Source organism: Taurulus bubalis (genome assembly GCF_910589615.1).
Source record: "Taurulus bubalis genome assembly, chromosome: 1".
NCBI classification, from domain to species: Eukaryota; Metazoa; Chordata; class Actinopteri; order Perciformes; family Cottidae; genus Taurulus; species Taurulus bubalis.
In genome coordinates this window covers 9987973-10005988 of record NC_136589.1, presented here as the reverse complement: position 1 = coordinate 10005988, position 18016 = coordinate 9987973, and the positions used below count along the sequence as shown (strand labels likewise).

Sequence of the window (18016 nt, the reverse complement as noted above, 5' to 3'; positions counted from 1 at the left end):
ACAACAATACTCAGCACTGATTATTGTCAAACCTTTATTAAAAGTTCTTATAACTTTAGATTAAATATTATTATTTCACATATAAGCTTCTTCCAAAACAATATCTAATTTAGATGTAGCGCCTTTGTAATCACCAACATTTTGTTTGGTAACTGTAATTTTTGTGATTTAATGACATCTCTGGTACATGTAGTTACTCCCCAACACTGCACATGGCCTTGAGGAGTTTTCAAATGTCAAATAATAAATTCAGGAAAAGGACAGATTACACCAAACTGATTTATTGAGGTCTCATGCATTTCTCTTTTTTCCATTTGCTGTATAGTGTCATTTGGAAAGTACACTTTATGAGGGTATGGTGACACTAAGTAAGTTCCCAAGTGTCATTTTTGCTATGGTTGCATTTTACCTTATCTCGTCAAGTCTTATCTAACTTGGCCACCAAAAGACACAACCGGTCTCTAACCTGTGATTTAAATTATGCCGTGGTGCAGTTCTTTTACCTCCTCAACATCCTTCATTTTCCTTCCCTGACCCCGTCACCTTTTATCCTCCCTCCTTGTTGTGTGCCTCTTAGCGTATCTTATTCTAGCTCTTCCCTTGTTGACAGTGCCAGATATGTGTCTACGCTTGGTGGGCCGTCTCCAGACAGGTTATAAATAACTAGTTTTTGCTTCATGTCCTGAGAGCTCTACTTTCTTCTCACACTTGAGGAACCATGGGAAAAGAATCTTTCCCTTACGCACATGGCACTCATTGTAATAACAGACACGGTTATACATAAAACCTCCATGTACATGATGTGCCCCTTTGCAAGCTTTGCACAAACACACAGACACAGTTACGTATGCATGCACATAAACCTTGGTGGCTTATACAATAAGGTTGCAGCACTGAAATAGCAAGGATATAAGAACAAGGGCGCAGTTTACAATGAATGTTAACTTACATAACCTGCACTGTGGGAATGCACAGAGTACAGTTCTACTGTCATGTAAGTATGGGAAACTTGCTGAAACAACAGAATGGTATAAAGGTCTGGGAGAGCGAAAAATAAAAAGAACAAGAAAACAACGACGTTGGAGGAAAAGAGTGGAGAGAGGGAGCGGAAAAAAGCTCCATGGATAAGCATTATTTTTTTCCTCATCACATACCAGATTGAAGAGGGAGGGGTTATGTTTTGGGTACATAGTGTGAGTTTATGTGTAGAGGGGTGACTGTGAAACAGCGTTAATGTGGACTATAGTTGGGAGTCAGGGAGAATTCAGGGGTTGGCAGGTCAGACACTGCTGACACACTGGGATCAGCGATGGGATTGTTTCCATTGGAAAGAATTCCAAGAATGAGCTAGAAGAGCTATCAGTGACTTCACTCAGAGGGCTCTGACAACAGTTTTAATACATAGCTCGGCACACACGCTCTCACACACACTTTTAAAGATACTGTGTCTCACGCCGACAGTGTGTGCGAGACACACTCCATTCCCCTGTCACTGGGTACTCAGTGACTCTCACTCATCTCACCGTTTGCAAAATGACAGCCGTCACCTCTTACCGCCAGCAGAGTGGTTGATAGGAAACAACATTACTTTCACACAAGACACAAAATGATTACAATCTGCACTCAGAAAATCACAAAAACATGAGGGCATGTTTACAGGGAAAATGAGATTAAACCCCTGAAAAGTTGAGTTTAAATGTTTTGTATGACATAAAATAGCCATGTCTAAAGGAGCAATACAATATAAAGTTAGTGGGAAAGATATCCTTAAGAATTATTTATTAATGGTTGGATATTTTGGGAAACCGTATTTCCTTTATTGCAGAGAGTTAAATAAGGAGACACTGTATATTCCACAATTCATATGAAATACAGTTAATATGCAACTAAAGCCAGTAGCCAGTGAGCATATCTTAACAGTTTTTACAGTGCCAACATACCCAACAATTGTCGTTATGATTTGCATGTTGCATGAAAGTATGTCACATATCCTTTTTCCAAATTTCAAACCAAAAGCATAGAAAAAAATAAAGATGCAGTACCCCATCATTCACTAAAAGCTGATTGAGAAAATTGGTCTCCAGGGCCTTTAAAGTCAGAGCAAAGTCAAGCCTTTCTGGGAGTTGTAACTGAGATGACAGGCGCAATACATTATTTATACTTTTTTATACTTAGTTAATCAGTTGAGAAGATAAGGGCTGCTCAAATGTCAAAAGGCTTTGGAAAGCTGCTTCAGGGCCTTCCTTTCATATCTCCATAAGCCCCAGAAACACATGACCACTCTTAATAAAACAGAAGTATATTGCTTTCTCACTATTCCGCCCAGTAATATTTAAAGGACAACACAAAGTTCAGAGGTGTCTGACTGGATGCATGTTGAGGCAATCCATCCAAGGACCGCGGTTGTCCTTTAACATCTTACATTTTTTTCTTTCCGTGATCTCATGACATTTCCCACTTAGATGAAGGAGACGTTTTTCAGAGCGGGACAAAGGACAATCTTTTTCTAACCTATTCAGAAGGCTCTCACCGGCTCCCTGGGCCAAACACACACTGCTGCTGACCGCCATTATCAGCTGGGGACTATTAATAACTCTTTATGCTACATTTTTTCCAGGAAGAAGGAAGCAGGATAGAATGTCAGTTCATTGTTCCCCTTTCAGGAAGTGACCACAAGGCCCTGGGAGTACCACCATGCAATCTGTCAGGCTCTTGGCCCTCAAAAGGCCATACCTCAGCAACTCTAAGGGACCGTTCCCGGTACTTGGCAATCAAACTTGATCTATTGGGTCACTAATACAGTACACAGAAGCAAATCACATGAAGTTTCCATTTTAACATGTGATCAGAAAGCTTTCCATTTATGCCTGTGAATGCCCCGGTTCCCCATTAGAGCTTTTCCACTCAACATTTTATTAGTCTTGTATCATTGTGGTTAGTGTTTTGGGGTAGAACGTTAGTTTCCACAGCCTTTTATACCCTTTACTATCCTCAATATTTCTTTTATTTAAAAAAAAAAGAAAAAAAAAAAAAAAAAAAGAGTGTATCTTTAATTTTTAAAGAAGTTTGAAATGAAAGCTCTTCGGTGCAAAGAAATTAGATTTTGCTTCAACTAGGAGTCAGATTGTTTGTGCAAGTTAAAGACAGGAAGTAGCATGTGGCCTGTTCTCACTTCTACATTTAGGTATTTGATAAACGTATCAGTATTCGTAGAGAGAGATGCCGAGCAGGAAGCTATGCTGCTTTTCTATAACCACTGCAGGTGAAGTGAGGGGAAGGGGGGGGGTTTCACATAAAGCAAAATGAAAGTAAAAACAGACATCTCTTGGAAACATTAAATGCACTGAAGGATTAGACATGTAGGAGACCCATTTACTTCAGCTTGTGCCATACAAATGGCACTAACTCTTCAGTCAATTATTCTCACAGCCACACAGTTGGATAGCAAATTCAAATGTTTATTTACAGCCTCTGTAATAGTAACAGAGAAAAGTGGTCTAAATACAAAAACTAAACAAAGAAAGATGGCGGCTAATCTCCCTGAGCTTTACAAAAACAATGCGGGACCTGTAGGTGACAGACAGCAGAAAGAGAGAGATGTTCTGTAGACAGCCCTAATGCCACTCAAATGAGAAATTACAAAAAGAATAGACATCTCAAACTCGTACAACAGAATTTCATATCGTGTACACAAGGGAAAGATTTTCTACAAATCGACTAACAAGACTTGTTCCACAAACAATAAGTGGTGCTTTAAAGAGTGAACAAAACACCGACTTCTGAAATTGTGACAGACAAATAAAACATAAGACATTGCTACCAGAGAACCAATTTGATTTCTCATAAACGGCTTATGGCAAACATTCAGACTAATTTTATTGTGAAAGAGTATTGTCGGAGTTTAATAGTCAAATATAACCTTATTTGTGAACTGTGTGTCAAAAGTATGGCTGTTTTCAAAAAGAAAAAAAAAGACTTACAGTTCCCACTCTAAAAAGTAAACCGAACCCATAGTACAAATGAGATCAGCGCAGTAGAAGGCCTCAGGGGTTGACTCACTGGGAACAAGTATTTACACATCCTTCATTGGGTTTGTACATTGCTTCATCAACTGCTTTTAAAAAAAAAAAAAAAAAAAAAAAAAAAAAAAAAAAAAAAAAAAATACATTTTGCAGTCCTTACTCAGTTTTGCCCGATGGAACAATAAACCTGCTTTTGCTCTCAATGTTGTACTTTTTTTAGCTTTTTCATCCAAGTACCGTCTGTTACAGCTCACAGGAGGTCAATGTGGTGACCTCACCATGTTGCTTGCTGCACAACAAGCCTTTGTACAATGAATGCATGCACAAGCATAGCAGGGAATGCTGGTTTATCTTTTATTTCATGCTAATTTCTCAAATTATTCCAGGTTGCCCTTTAACTGCGAATGCCAACGTAAAGTCAAATCATCTTTTTGACAAGGGGGGGGTTGGGATCCCAGTAACAGTTTACACAAAACACCCACTTCTCAAAAAACAGAACATCACAAAACATTCACTTCTCAGAAACAGACAGACAATCTATAGACAGCATAGACAGCAGGGGCGATCACAATACTTAATATAGCAATCCAGAAACTGAGCACAAGTATGGACAGTGTTACTGTAGGCGATAATCCCCCATGGGCACCACAATAGTTCTTTATGAGAGTATGAAGTCTCTGGGGTCATGACGCCAGCCATTTTGGAGTAAAGTAAAGCACAGTGTTGGCCTCCTGCAGTGTAAGAGCTGTCCATGGAGCACTGAGCTGCCGATGTCCAGCGGGACATCCGGTCTAGGCGAGACACACTGTGGGCATGGAAGGAAATGAGTGGAGGTGTCTGTTCTTTTCAAGCGTGATTTGGTGGGTTTGCAGTCCAGGTGGATAAATTATTGTGTGAGAAAGTGTGTTGCCGGTACGTATTGCTTTGATGTCCAGGGCAACAAGATGCATCAAGAGACACCGAATGTGTGTCTGCCAGTTTGGAGTGCTGAAGTGCAGTGTAACCAGTGAAGTGGAGAGTCAGTCAGAAAGAAAGAAGAAGAAACTACAGCGTAGGGGGCGCTGCAACACAGACTCTAGTGCTGAGAATTCTGTGTCGGCTGTCCGTTTTGGATGCTGCCATTATCCTGCGCCTGCGCCGCTGCCTCTTCCTCCTCCTCCTCCTCCTCCTCCTCCTCACTGACCAGAAACTCCTCTGGAGGCCAGCGAAGCTCCCCGCTCTCGACTTCTCCCTCTGTCGGCTCAACCACGATGGATGGCAGACGATCTTTGAGTTTACAGCAACGCTCAAAGTCTGAGGGGTCTGGGAATATCTGAAGAGGAAAGACAAGGGTGAAATACTGGATATTAATCTTTCATTGATAATACACATTTCTTGTCGTTTCAAGCTAGGAGATACAACCGGGGACAGCTGCCAGACAAGAAATGATTTGTGAGCATATTTCTAATCAGTGCCAAGTGTGCAGTAGTCTTCAGACACCACTACAAGGCTAAACAACTGTGAAGGAAGTGATGTGAAGACCAAACATCTGTGATGGGAAGTGGTTACTTTAAGTCCCAGTGGCAAACATGCTCTTGCCCAGCCCACATTCCTTCAACAGCCAAGCTAGCTTTTCACATACAGTAGGTGCTCACCGAAAAACAAATTGCACAAGAAATCAGTGAATGTGTATGGGGAAATGAGGCATGTCTAGTGAGACTTGTAGTAAATGCTGCATCATGTTTAATCTAAATGCTTGGGAGGGCATTGTGCCAAGCAGCTTGTAGCTGTTTACAATCTCATCTAGTACCACATCACCATCTACTCAGAAGATTATACAAGCGCATAATCAGGACATTTCAAGTAAACAGTAAAAACACAATAGGTGAAAGGTTTACTGGGACATGATTTGTGTTTAAACATCTATCCCTATAACAGTCAGCATTCCTTGCTGAACATGTTATTCCTGTGGAGATGGAAAAAAAGGTTAAGGAAAGAACATGAAATCAGCTGCATAATCTGCATATCCCAGACTGCCATGTCTGCTTATAAAAGCAATGTGCCCCACTCAAATGTTTGGATCTAAACTGAAGGGCATGAGACATTCTGACTGAGATTACATGCATTCCCTATCCTGGCAAGATTGGACATCAACCGCAGACTCCCTGTTCTCAGGAACCAGAGACACAGCCCAGGGGGAAAAGCCTGCCACTCTTGGTCCAAGAACAGCATTTTTTGCTGTTGTTTGGATAAAGTGGATGAATATTTTTAGACCTGCATATTTCACTTCCAAGACTTTGGAAGGGGGGGCTATGTCGCTGTCTGGGCAGAGAGCCGAGTGGAAAGAAAGCATTAGAGGAGGCAGGAGAGAGACTGAGACTAGAAGAGATGGAGGGGATCCAGCTGTGTCCAGGTCTCCATGAATTCCATAGGAGACAGATGAGAAGGGAGGAACAAGACAAAAAGCTGTAAATATGGCTTCTGAATGAGACAATTTGTCAGGTTATGAAAGGATGCATGTGTATTTCTGAGGTTTGTACATTCTCTGAAACAGCTACATAAGGAACCATGCCAAGTGGTGTGATTATATGCGAGTGCATGTCTGTTCACGTCTAATGCCTGCGTGCATCTCTATTTCCTGGCTTGCATCACCAATCCTCACTGTGCGTCAGCACCAAGGGGAGTTAGGCAGTACATGACCTTGCCTCTGGACCCCTAGCCAACATGTCATAACTTGTTTCACTTCCAATGGCAGGAAGCGACAACGCATCAGCCAGGCGGCACAATACAAGCTATTTTAGGATCTTCTGGGTTGCGCGGTGGGTGCACACTATACGCCTCAATCATGACATTGCCGTGATTTATTTGAGAAGATAATTCAATAAATCAGTAACTGCTGGGTGTTTGCTCACCCTTCTCTACTATAGGTCAAAGTCATTTCAATACCTTTTATAGGTGCAGCTGGAATTTAAATGGTCACAATTTGTGTCAAAGCCCCTCGGCCAGCACACATGAGGAAGTGACTGGTGGCATCATCGCCGCTTCATACAGTTTTTCTCTAAAGGAGAGGCTGGGACCTTGGGCATATGGCCAAGGTGAGGAAATACAGAGTGAGGATGGAAAGAGTGGAGAAGTGGCAGCCTTCTTTTCCCCTCTTCCTCTCCTCTCATCCTCATCGACAGACTCACAGATGGGGTGTGAACTGTGTGGAGGGGGAAGCCAGCTTTTCCTCTGGGTCTGTCTACATCCTCTTCGTCTACATCCAGCATGGTATTAGGCTACTGTATTAGGTTTATGAACGAAGGGCTGCATATCTTTCGTATAAATAGTAATAATCTTGGATGGAATTACCCATGTATCTTAAACAAGGGAATGGCCTTTTAGCCCTGCAAGTTGTAAAAGCCCTCAGCAGGTGAAACTCCCTTAAGAATATTTTGGTAGCCATGACCGTACACCAGCGGTTACTCTGGCCCACCAGTTAAGATGCAGCGTCACCAACCATTAGGCCAACATCCTGTCCACAATCATAAATGGTGTCGATTAAATACATTTCATCATCTTCTCCAATAAAATGGTTTAAGTATTAACATAGGGCCCTTTAATTCTTCTTTCACCCTAGATACTAACGCGACAGTAAAATAAACAAGCAGCTGTGTGTTTAAGTAGTTTTGTTTCCAAGATGGCCCTGTTGAGCGGACAGTATAACAAAGCCGCTGGTAACACCTTGTCAAGACCACCTGATAGCCGCTTCTCTCTGGATCTGCAGGGTTGATTTTTGTGACAGGTTGCAGTATACTTTAGTTTACACACATTTCCTTTGTATGTTTAAAGTAGTGACCAACCGTAACCTCCAGTGTCTCCAACATAGAGTATGAAAAATAAGGAATTCATATTTGTTTTTGGATTACGTTTTTAGAACATAGAATATAAATGGACGGCGAGGAAATTGGAAAAAATGGTTTTTCAGTGTCATACATGGCGTGTCCCCTACCTGGAAGGAGAGTCTGTCCTTGCTGGGGCTGAGCCTCATGTCCTCCATGGGAGTGCTGTTGATCATCACCTCAGTCATATCTCGGCCGGGCACAAACACTGGGCTGCAGGGTTGACAGAAAACAAATAAAGTTGTGTGATTAGATACTGCATAATGATGATCATGGTCTAGATGAGAAAATGTGCGCATTAGCCTGACATCCCAAGAGAAAAATGTATAATACGCACAACCTTTGAAATATACAAGGGGACAGGTTGTATATGCTGAGGACAAAGAGATACTAAAACATTGTGATATAAAAACTTAAGGACTGGCAAACAACTTCTGTCAAACTATTCATACATTGTCTACGTGACGGTTTTCTGTGCACGTTAGTAAGTTGTGTTTATACTCTGCACATCTTGACCACAACACTCCAAGGAACCAGTTCATGCTATGCATGCTAATGCACTGCAAAGCTGCACAGCTCATGATGTGGTTTTCACAAGGGGGCCATTTCCAAATACAGGATGATGTTCTCTTGCACGAGCAACCAGAGAACACTCATTGTGAGAGCGCGCTGGGGGCGCGTTGTGGTATTTGACTCGGGTGGAACATGATGCACGCCGTTCCAGAGCGAGGCCAAACTTTCCATTTTAGATTAAAGTAACAAGAGGCTGTTTATCCACATTCAGAGCATTCACTATCCAGCATCATCATAGTGAAGCTTTAAAGATTGACATGAAGGTGCAGGTCCTGGGACTGACATACATGCTGTCTTGAGGCATGATGCTGTGCGGCCTTCTCACGCTCTATTTAAAGGCTAGTGCCTCGTGGTCAGTGGTTACTGGCTTGTGGTTAGTGTGGTCAGCAGCGATATGGAACAAAGAAAACATTAAACAAGAGGACATGTTTTTTTTTTTTTTTTTTTAAAAAGAGGCGATTATGCAAAAATGGGTTTTACAGAATTAGTTTCACAATTCATTCTTATTTAGCTATCAGATCTTGCTTCAAAGTCTGGTTAACATTCAAATGATAAAGTATTTTCAATGTTCTGATGTCATCTAACAAGCAGAAAGAAGAAAAAAAATCCTCTGCAATTACATTATGAAATAGTCTCTGGAATTTCAAAGTAGAGCACAGTTAGGTATTTTTGTCCACATTTATGATTTACAAAAATCATACTGAGAATACTCTTCATGAAGATATCTATAAATATCAAGGTTTACTGGAACATTAATACCTAAAATAACATTTTTTTAAATTTCACACTGCTCATGAAAGCTTACATTACGGCAAACTGTGCCGGACAAATAACCTTTACAAATTAAGCTTTAATTTAGTTAGAGTCTATGTAACCTTTGAAAGATGAAATCATATACACTTTTCCAGAAATGAACATTTGAATTCATAAGCAAGCTAACCTGGTATGACCAGTAGTTTAATGGTGGCAAATGTGAGCAAACTTGAAATAGATATTGCTTCTTAACTTGTGCTTTAGTACATTTTAGCATTTGACATTATACAGAACATTCAGCAAGTCTCACTTTAAACTCAAGAACAAAATGAGTCTTGGTGGGATCCTGTCATTGACTTCTGATCAAGCCTACATAATTGTTAGGCTTCCATATTGTGCATCTACAACTTTTGAAAGCACTGTTGGTCGCTTTTATGTCTCTCATGTAGTCAAATAGACTCAATAAAGAAGCACATTGAACACAAAGTCATCCTGAGGAGAGAATCACGTGACATGAGTCATACAGCCAGAAGATCATTACCCCTGTAGCAATGGCATTCAATCAGTTTTTCCATCTCTACATTCACACACACACAATCTCATCCCTTTCATGAGGAAACACTGACATCACAACGGGGTGCAGGGCGGTTTTATAAATGAGAAAGTTCTGGTTGAATCACCGTATAGTAACAAGTTAAGACTACACGGCATACTTTGTCGAAACAATACACGGATACCCAAAAATAAAAGAAAGGAAGGCTTGAAGGATATGCAAGGTTTAACATGGAAAAGTAATGTCTGCTGGGGCTGCTCTTGAACTCATTTCATCTTCGAGTGGGATGCAAAGAGGGTGAGGCAGACATGCAAAAAGCAGCGGAGGTGGGGACGGAGGACTGAACAGTGAAGACCTGAGGAAGGGAAGAGAGGGAGGGAAGGGAACGAAAGATAAACACTCAGGCCTTGCCAGTCATATTTCTGTTCGGGGATCGTATAAACATCCTGCTCGGCTAAGAATAACAGAACATCGGCCTAATAAAACATAAAGGGGCACAATGAGGAGGAAGTGGGGGTGCACAAGTAACAAGTCAACCTGGGAGGAAACAAACATACGAGTACAGTCACATCTACTGCTGCTTTTTGAGTCAAGCAGAAGAGCTGCACAGTGGGTCCCTCACAGAGTGGCATACATGATTCTTAGAGAGGAAACATTAAGTGCTCGATAAGCAAGCAATCTGTACATGTATGATATAAGATCAGCATGGACCACAGGTAGTCAACACCAGGAAACATAGCTGGCGGTCACGCATCTCATCAAAAGGCCTTCACTGATGTGTGAGGCCAGTGTGTCATGTCACAGTAAACCGCTTTACCTGCCGACCCAGTCAAGATAACTCATACCTATTCCTACCAGCTTCTTAATGCCACATAGTCACGGCACAGATGGACAGCAGATACAAGACAGGCATGTAGGGTGCATCCACAACACATATTGGAAGGATTATAAGAGTTTAGGGCTGAAACTGTTAGTCTATTAAGTGATCATCAGAAAATGGATGTGTGTTTGCAGTCGTTGCTAGCAAATGTTTTATCTTTGGTTTTTGAAATGTTAATCAAACTAAACAAGCAAATTGGAAATGTCATCTTAGATAATGATTGCTCACATCAATAATGAACACAATTATTGCATCCCTAGAGTATTATGCAGTATTTTTAAAAGCTATGCAGTGGCAGGAAAAATAAATTCATGAACCCATCCAGTACACGTATTATTTTTTTTTTTTTAAATCACCCTAGAGGAGAAGACAACAACTCCTCCTGCTTTGTAAAACATCTACATACCCTTCATTACAAGTGACCACAACTCACAGTATCTCTTTTATGCTACGGTCGTTTAGACAATAGTAAGTTGAAGTAAAATTTTAACAGAGTTAGTTGATACAATCAGTAAGGCCATCTGACACACTGACTAAATCTATAAAAAAGGTTAAGATGCCCAACGACTGACAGTCATTAACTAGGCATGACACTGGTTCATCCACCTGTCAAGACTATAAAAAAGGCCAAGTCCATGCTAGGTCCCGTTTGTACTTTACATGCTGACAGGAGCCCAACTGACCTTCGCAACAATCTCAAAACACAAGAGGGTATATGCATCTCGTGTTATCAACATTGTTTCTCCTCTGGCACCCCACAGTTGTTGCTCTACGACTAATACTACTACCGTCATTATAAATCTCAGCCTGTGTGGCTTCACTCAGCTCTGCAGGTATGTGGGTGGTGGAGGGAGTGAGACCCCCAGTAGTGTGCTGGAATGGGTTGTATCCAGATTCCTTTGCATTGAATCCACCACTGAAAACACATCATGGGTCATTTACCACTCCACTGCCTTATGGTAATCTAACTGATGGGTGCGGGAGGGAGAATCTTAAACAAACATCTAGCAGCATGCACCAAGTTTTATACACATTTTGTTATTAGGCGAGATACTGCTATAGTTGTGAGAAAAATGTTTTCCTGTTCACGCAGAGTGAACACCATGCACAGTGCAGACATTTAACGGGTCTAGTGGAACTTGCACACAGACCCGAATCAAATAATGCTCAACCATTTCTAGTCATCCCTTTGAAATGCAAACAAAAAGGACTGTTTTCATACTCCTCATAGAAGTTACAATCACAGAGCAGCATAGATCTACTGTAAGTAAGCACAGACGAGAGCGAAGTGTGGTTACAGTAAAGAGGTCGACTCTGAACTTCCTGGTAGAGACAGCCAGAAGCCAGCTGAGGTTTGAACAGTGCTCGCAAAAACAATGTTTCAAAGCTAATTGCATATCCTCGCTACAGACAGGAAAACAGTCTACAGATAAGAGAGACGCCAAGATGCACTCCATATTCCTTTGTCAACAAGTAAATCAACCAGTTAGGGTGCCGATTGCCAGATGGATATTTTTTAAAATGTCACTGATTACAAGTAATGGATAGGAGCAGAGTGGATCCGTCCTTCTCCAATTACACTGCACCTGCAGCAATAAAAACCAAAAAGAGGGAAAGTAGCTTCTTACTTTACTCAAATGTTTAAGGATACAGCTAAAGTAAGCATGCATGCATGTTGCGAGGTAAAAAACAAAAAGGTATTTAATTAAAAGTACATTTTATCCTTATTACAGCGGACACAGAAGGCTGTGTGACCACGGTGACCTTTCAGAGTTGGCAAATGAAACATTTATCTCGCAACCAATTGCTAAAAAAAAATAATTAAGAAGTGATTGTTGAGAAATGTATTTTCTTCCCACAAAGCAGTCATGACATTTCCAATTTCAAGGGCAACACCCAACAGAAAATCTCAAAAGGAAACAAATGTGGGTGTACCAAAAAGGTGCCCGCTTCTGAGGGAAATAACCAAAACAAACCACATATACAGAACAGGTTACTTCATCGTTCTTACCTTTCGGGTGCAAAGCAAACAAAAGGCGTGTTTGATACTTGACTTAGTACGCTAATTTCTATCAAGCGCACTGCTGCTCACAAATACAAGCGGAAAAGATGCGAGTACTCACCAGTATATCTGCGGGGAAAATACAGACATGAATTCACACTTGCTGTCAATTCTGCTGATTAGGAGGATCTAATTACAGCGGCGGACTTCTCTCTACTTTTTCCGACTTCGTTTTTCTTCTTCTTCTTCTCTCTCTCCAAAACAGCGCAGCACGTTAACATAAACCTAAAGCAACTGTGTTACAAGTCTGAGTACAAGACGCAGCTCCGCAATTTGGTGCCTCTGCTCATCACCTCAGCTGTGTTGAGTATTTAAGCGAGAGGCGTGTGCTTGTTCAGCCGGAGACACACCTCCTCTCTGCACAGGCCAGAAAACCTCAATGGGAGCTCATTATCAGCAGGAGCCAATCAGGGCACAGGTGACTCGAGTCCCAGTCATGATGACGACAGCAGCGACTGAGCCCTCTCATTGGGAATGGAGAAGAAGGTACTGCATGATGCTATTGATTTGTAGTCTCCAAGGCAACACAACGACAGTCGTACCTCCTCTTGAATGACACAAAACAACAACACCCTGATTCGCCTGTTAGGTAATCCGTGACATTTATCCAAATGAGGAGAGAGAGAGAGAGAGAGAGAGAGAGAGAGAGAGAGAGAGAGAGAGAGAGAGAGAGAGAGAGAGAGAGCTCCTCTGCCTGGGTTCATTCACAAATATATTTCAAGGGCAAGTCAATGTCTGCATATTTCAGAAGCAATGGATGGTCCTCCTGCAGGGTTTTGCTTTTTAATATAGCATATCATATGAAACAGAGCATGTAGAGTACACATGCAACCATGCTGTTTCATGCAATTTCAAAAATGATTTACACAAAGTATAAGCCTGCAGAACTAGATTGTGTTTGTGTTTTTGTCAGGACCTTTAGGAAACAGTTGACCTCGTTTGACCTTCACACCTTATAAAATGTCCAGTTGTCTTTTTCCGTGCACGTAGCGTACTGTATGTACATTTGGCCCAGAGAAAGCAGGTGCACAAGCAGGCTCTTGAGTTTTAAAGGTATAGTAAAATGCCAGTAGGCTTCTACTGCCACCTTGTGCTTAACCAAGGGTGAGTCCTTAGTTGTCCTCTTCATAATAATAAACAGAGAGCATCATTTTGTAAGAAGACATTTTAATCAAGAGCAACTATTTAAATAGCTCCTCATTATGTTGTGGTGATATCAGCACAACATTATTAATGTAGCTCACAGCTTCCTGCAAATTTGCCAGTTTGCAAATGCCCTTTAATAAAAGCTCTTGGGTGATGGCAGATGGTTCACATGCCTGGCACGGAGGCAACAGTGAGGAAACAAGCATGTTGGGAATCCTATTCTAAAATGCTGCACAAAGAGTTTTCTTTAACCCCATTCAAAATTTGTTTAATTTTTTGTTTAAATAAATATTGGTTGGACCCCAAGAAGTGAAGTTCAGACACCGTCTGGGTATAACAATTATGCAAGGAACATCTATAATACTTCCATTCGCTGGAATGGTAAAGCCGTAGAAATAAACCCATTGTATTCAGGGTCTGCTTCCCTCAGAGCAAACTGATAGCTTTAATGGAGATCTGGAAAAAGCTGATACTGAATAATAATGGAATAGACAGTGGGAAAAATGGGGTTTACATATTTGTTTGTTTTTGCAATTTATTGACCAGGTACGCAAAACCATAAGAACATTTTTTGTTTTAAACTAAGTTTTATATTCTAAAACACACTTTTTGCAATTATATTCAAACAGTTGTTTACATTACACACCCAGATCACCCAGAGCTGATCCAAAACGAGCTATTTTTTTAACGTGATGATGATAATGTGTGTCTGCAGTTGTGATGTGGAAGTATTATTTTAGAAGAGTATATCTATTTTGAATGATGTGTTTGCTTTTGCAAGAGATGAGAGATATTTAGTTTTTTTTTTGTGTACAGGGTACCAGAAATTGTGTTTTAGCAAATACAAAATAACCCGCTCAACTATTTGTGCTAAATACACTCCTAATAAAGGTTGAAGATAGAAGTTGGCCTTTGAAGTCTTCAGTGGAAGCATGGATCAAAATGTGATACTGATTACACATAGAAAAAGATGATTGATTAAACTATAAACAATAGTTAAACCAAATAATTAGTAAGCTACAGTCATATGAAAACTGAATTTACAAAAATATAAACTATAAAGCTGGACAATTAGAAACAAAGTATCATCAGTGAATGATTTACATAGAGTCAACATGGAAGTACAACACAGTAATTAATCTAGATATTAAATTGCCATTATACAGAATGGCCCATTTTAGAATTATGTGTATTATATTATTGTATTATAATTAGTGATGCATTAATGTGTTAATAACTTTTATGTTATAGCAGGATAGCTTACACTACTTACACTTATAGCATACACTACTTTATATGCAGTTGGGTAGCTTAATCTATAATAATGCATTATCATTTACTAGTTGATTAGTTGATTTATATTTTGTAAATGGTCTGAAACTCCAAAGTAACTAGTAAAGTTGTTAATTAAATACATATTGTATGTGAAACATACAATATTTGCCTCTGAAATGTCAGGGGATAGAAGTATGCAATTACATAAAATGATGATGCTCAAGTATAACTTCAAATCTGAATTTAAGTACAGTACTTGAGTATATGGAAGTTGGTGGTTGCTACTAAATGATGTTATGCGGTCAGAACCATGGATAAACGAGATAAAAAGATTAGTGTTTGGCAATAATGTCAATGCAGCATATCATGTATATTTGGATTTTTGGTTGGTGCTCTGAGGATATCTATGTTTATTATATGTCTCACTGCAGCTTGCTAGCAACAACATTGGATGTGACTCAGTCAATGACAACATCATGCTGTTATGAGCGGCTGCCCTGGTAAAATGTGTCCACTCAGCATAACAACACAAGGTACGGCCTATGGAAACTCATAAAACATCTATAAACCTATTCATTTTCCAAATTTTCTTTTTTTACTGGCATCTTGCAACTGTGTCAAGCGTGTCAAGGTTAGTCAAGTCAAGTCAAGTATAGTATAGTAGGATAAGAGGGAAACATAATTTAAATTTTCTGTATGTCTTGCACATATGGTATTTTTGAGAAATAAAGTTGACTTGACTAGTTAGGCACCCTCTAGCAAGAAATGGACACATAGCAAGAACACATTTATTTCGGAAGATTCATTGACACAAAGTGACCACAGGATGTCAGTAGTGTCTATGGAATGACCAGTAGGTAATCCAAGAGACACATGAGCTGCTATTATTAAGGTTCGATTGACATTTATTAATCTATTTGACTTTTTTTCAAATTGTTGGGACATGTACAAAATATGATTTCATTTGTTTAATTTTCTAAATCATATTTTGCGTATTGTTACATTGTTAATGTTTAGATTTTGTGGTTTATACATACATACTCAAAATCAAAGACAAGGTATGTGGTATTAGTGTTATTATTATCACCATTCTTCTTCTTTTTGTTTTTATATTTTAATTATTATGCTTTGATTCTTAAGAATATTTTATGGATAATTTACAGGATTCAGTGATCATATTAAAGCAATGAGGCACGTTTATGGCCTCTTTATTGTAACACATCAATATTTCAACTTTTTTGTCAAAAAACCTAATGTGATTTGGTCTGTGATTAGTCTATACAAATATAGCTGAATGTATAATATTCATTCACTTTTGAAATACTTTCAGTTAGACCTGATTCTCACGAACATAACAAATTAATCAGCAGCATGGTATGGATGAGAATATTTCCAGTCTATACCGAATCATAAACCTGAGGTGGAAAATCAGATGGATTATTAAAAGTGTACACAAGTCCCGAAAAATGCCACTTGCAACATCATTACTAGCAGTGTAATTTTACTTTTGCTTCTTTCCATGGTCGACCAGTGCAGGATTAAAAAAATAAACTGTTCTTGAACCTGTGGATGAAATCTGATCATCTGAGGCAGTCAGTTCCTTCCTCAAGAGCTGTATATTTGGAGATTGGCGACCCCCTCTGTCCATTTTAAGGATGTGGAGGCCAGGCCAGCTGTTTTTATTGCTGCTCCACAAAAACAGCTGTGGCAGAGATGCCTCAGGGGAGCAGAGGGGAGGCTTAGGACCGACTGCAAGACGTGTAAATGAACGAGGCCCTGAAGAGGACGGCAGTCGACAAGCACCCGTCGTCCTCTTGGCTGCCTTTCGAAGGAGGATTAAGTTTCTTTTTGGACTCTGAAATTTACAGTTTTTTTTTATTTTTTATCTCTTTTGTTTGCTCGTTCTTCTTCTTTATCATTGTTCACTGCTTTTGCTGATTGTATTCATTGCTCATTTGAGCTAAATATATGTGAATTTGACCTTTCAACCTCATCATGGCTTCACAGCTATATATCAAAGAAGCATCATGCATAAAAATTGTCCAACGCTACTCATTCTTTTTATCACATGCAGGAAATAGGTTTTTGTAATCCTATCTTCCCACAAACCACATCGGTTTGAGTGTTTCCATGTTCTCAGTGTTTTTTTCTGTTGTATGTGTTTATGTCCATTAGTGTAAGCATGTGCAGACCTACCGGTTTATCCTGTGTGGGGACATTGGCGAGTATAACTTTTCTCATGCATACATCTGTGTGTTTGTGCATGTGTGTTGCTAAGGGACATCTGATCTCTGGGCTCGCCGCACGCCACGCTTGCTTGCAGGTGGTCTGTCCACACTTGGGGGCCGAGCAGATTTAATATTTCATAGGAGCACAGCACACCCCACGCTATCATTGAGTCCACATGGCCGGCCGGAAAGCTGCTCTGTGAACACTCTGCTGAAATATGCAGGCCTGCCAGCCCCCTCTCCACCATGCTGCTCACTCGCTTGCTAGGCCTCACAATTAAAAACTAACCACAGCTACAGATGTTGGCAGCTGTCTTTAACCCATGAGATGCCACTATGGAGTTCAAGTCTGCCACTAAAGTACTAATAGCCGCTGATAAAGGTTGGGTAGTTAAGGAAACAATTGTGCAAGTATTAGCCTAATGAAAGATGATGCAGAGATGGCAGAAACAAAAACAGACAGAAAAAGCAAGAAAGAGACAAAAAGAAAGAGGAGAAAGCAGCAAGAGCTGCTCAAAGCATTTAATTCTGAGAGATTCCAGGCCTAGTGTGCTAGCTAAACCTTCAGCTCCTCCACGTTTAATGCCCCCTCCATCTTTATACACCATATAAACAGGAAACCAAAAGTGTTTATGACCACCTTGCAAAATCCAATGTAGGAATT

The 18016-nt window shown here is 40.2% G+C and overlaps 1 protein-coding gene across 1 annotated transcript; it reads right to left on the bottom strand.

The window, feature by feature from the left end:
• Nucleotides 1–4176: 4176 nt before the first annotated feature.
• Nucleotides 4177–12898, bottom strand: lbh (LBH regulator of WNT signaling pathway). Its single transcript, XM_079232738.1, has 3 exons — nt 12765–12898; nt 7993–8095; nt 4177–5334 (listed from the first exon to the last, which is right to left on the bottom strand). The coding sequence occupies exons 1-3, from the start codon at nt 12791–12793 to the stop codon at nt 5098–5100; spliced, it is 369 nt and encodes a 122-aa protein (XP_079088864.1). The 5' UTR covers nt 12794–12898; the 3' UTR covers nt 4177–5097.
• Between the last annotated feature and the right edge of the window lie 5118 nt (nt 12899–18016).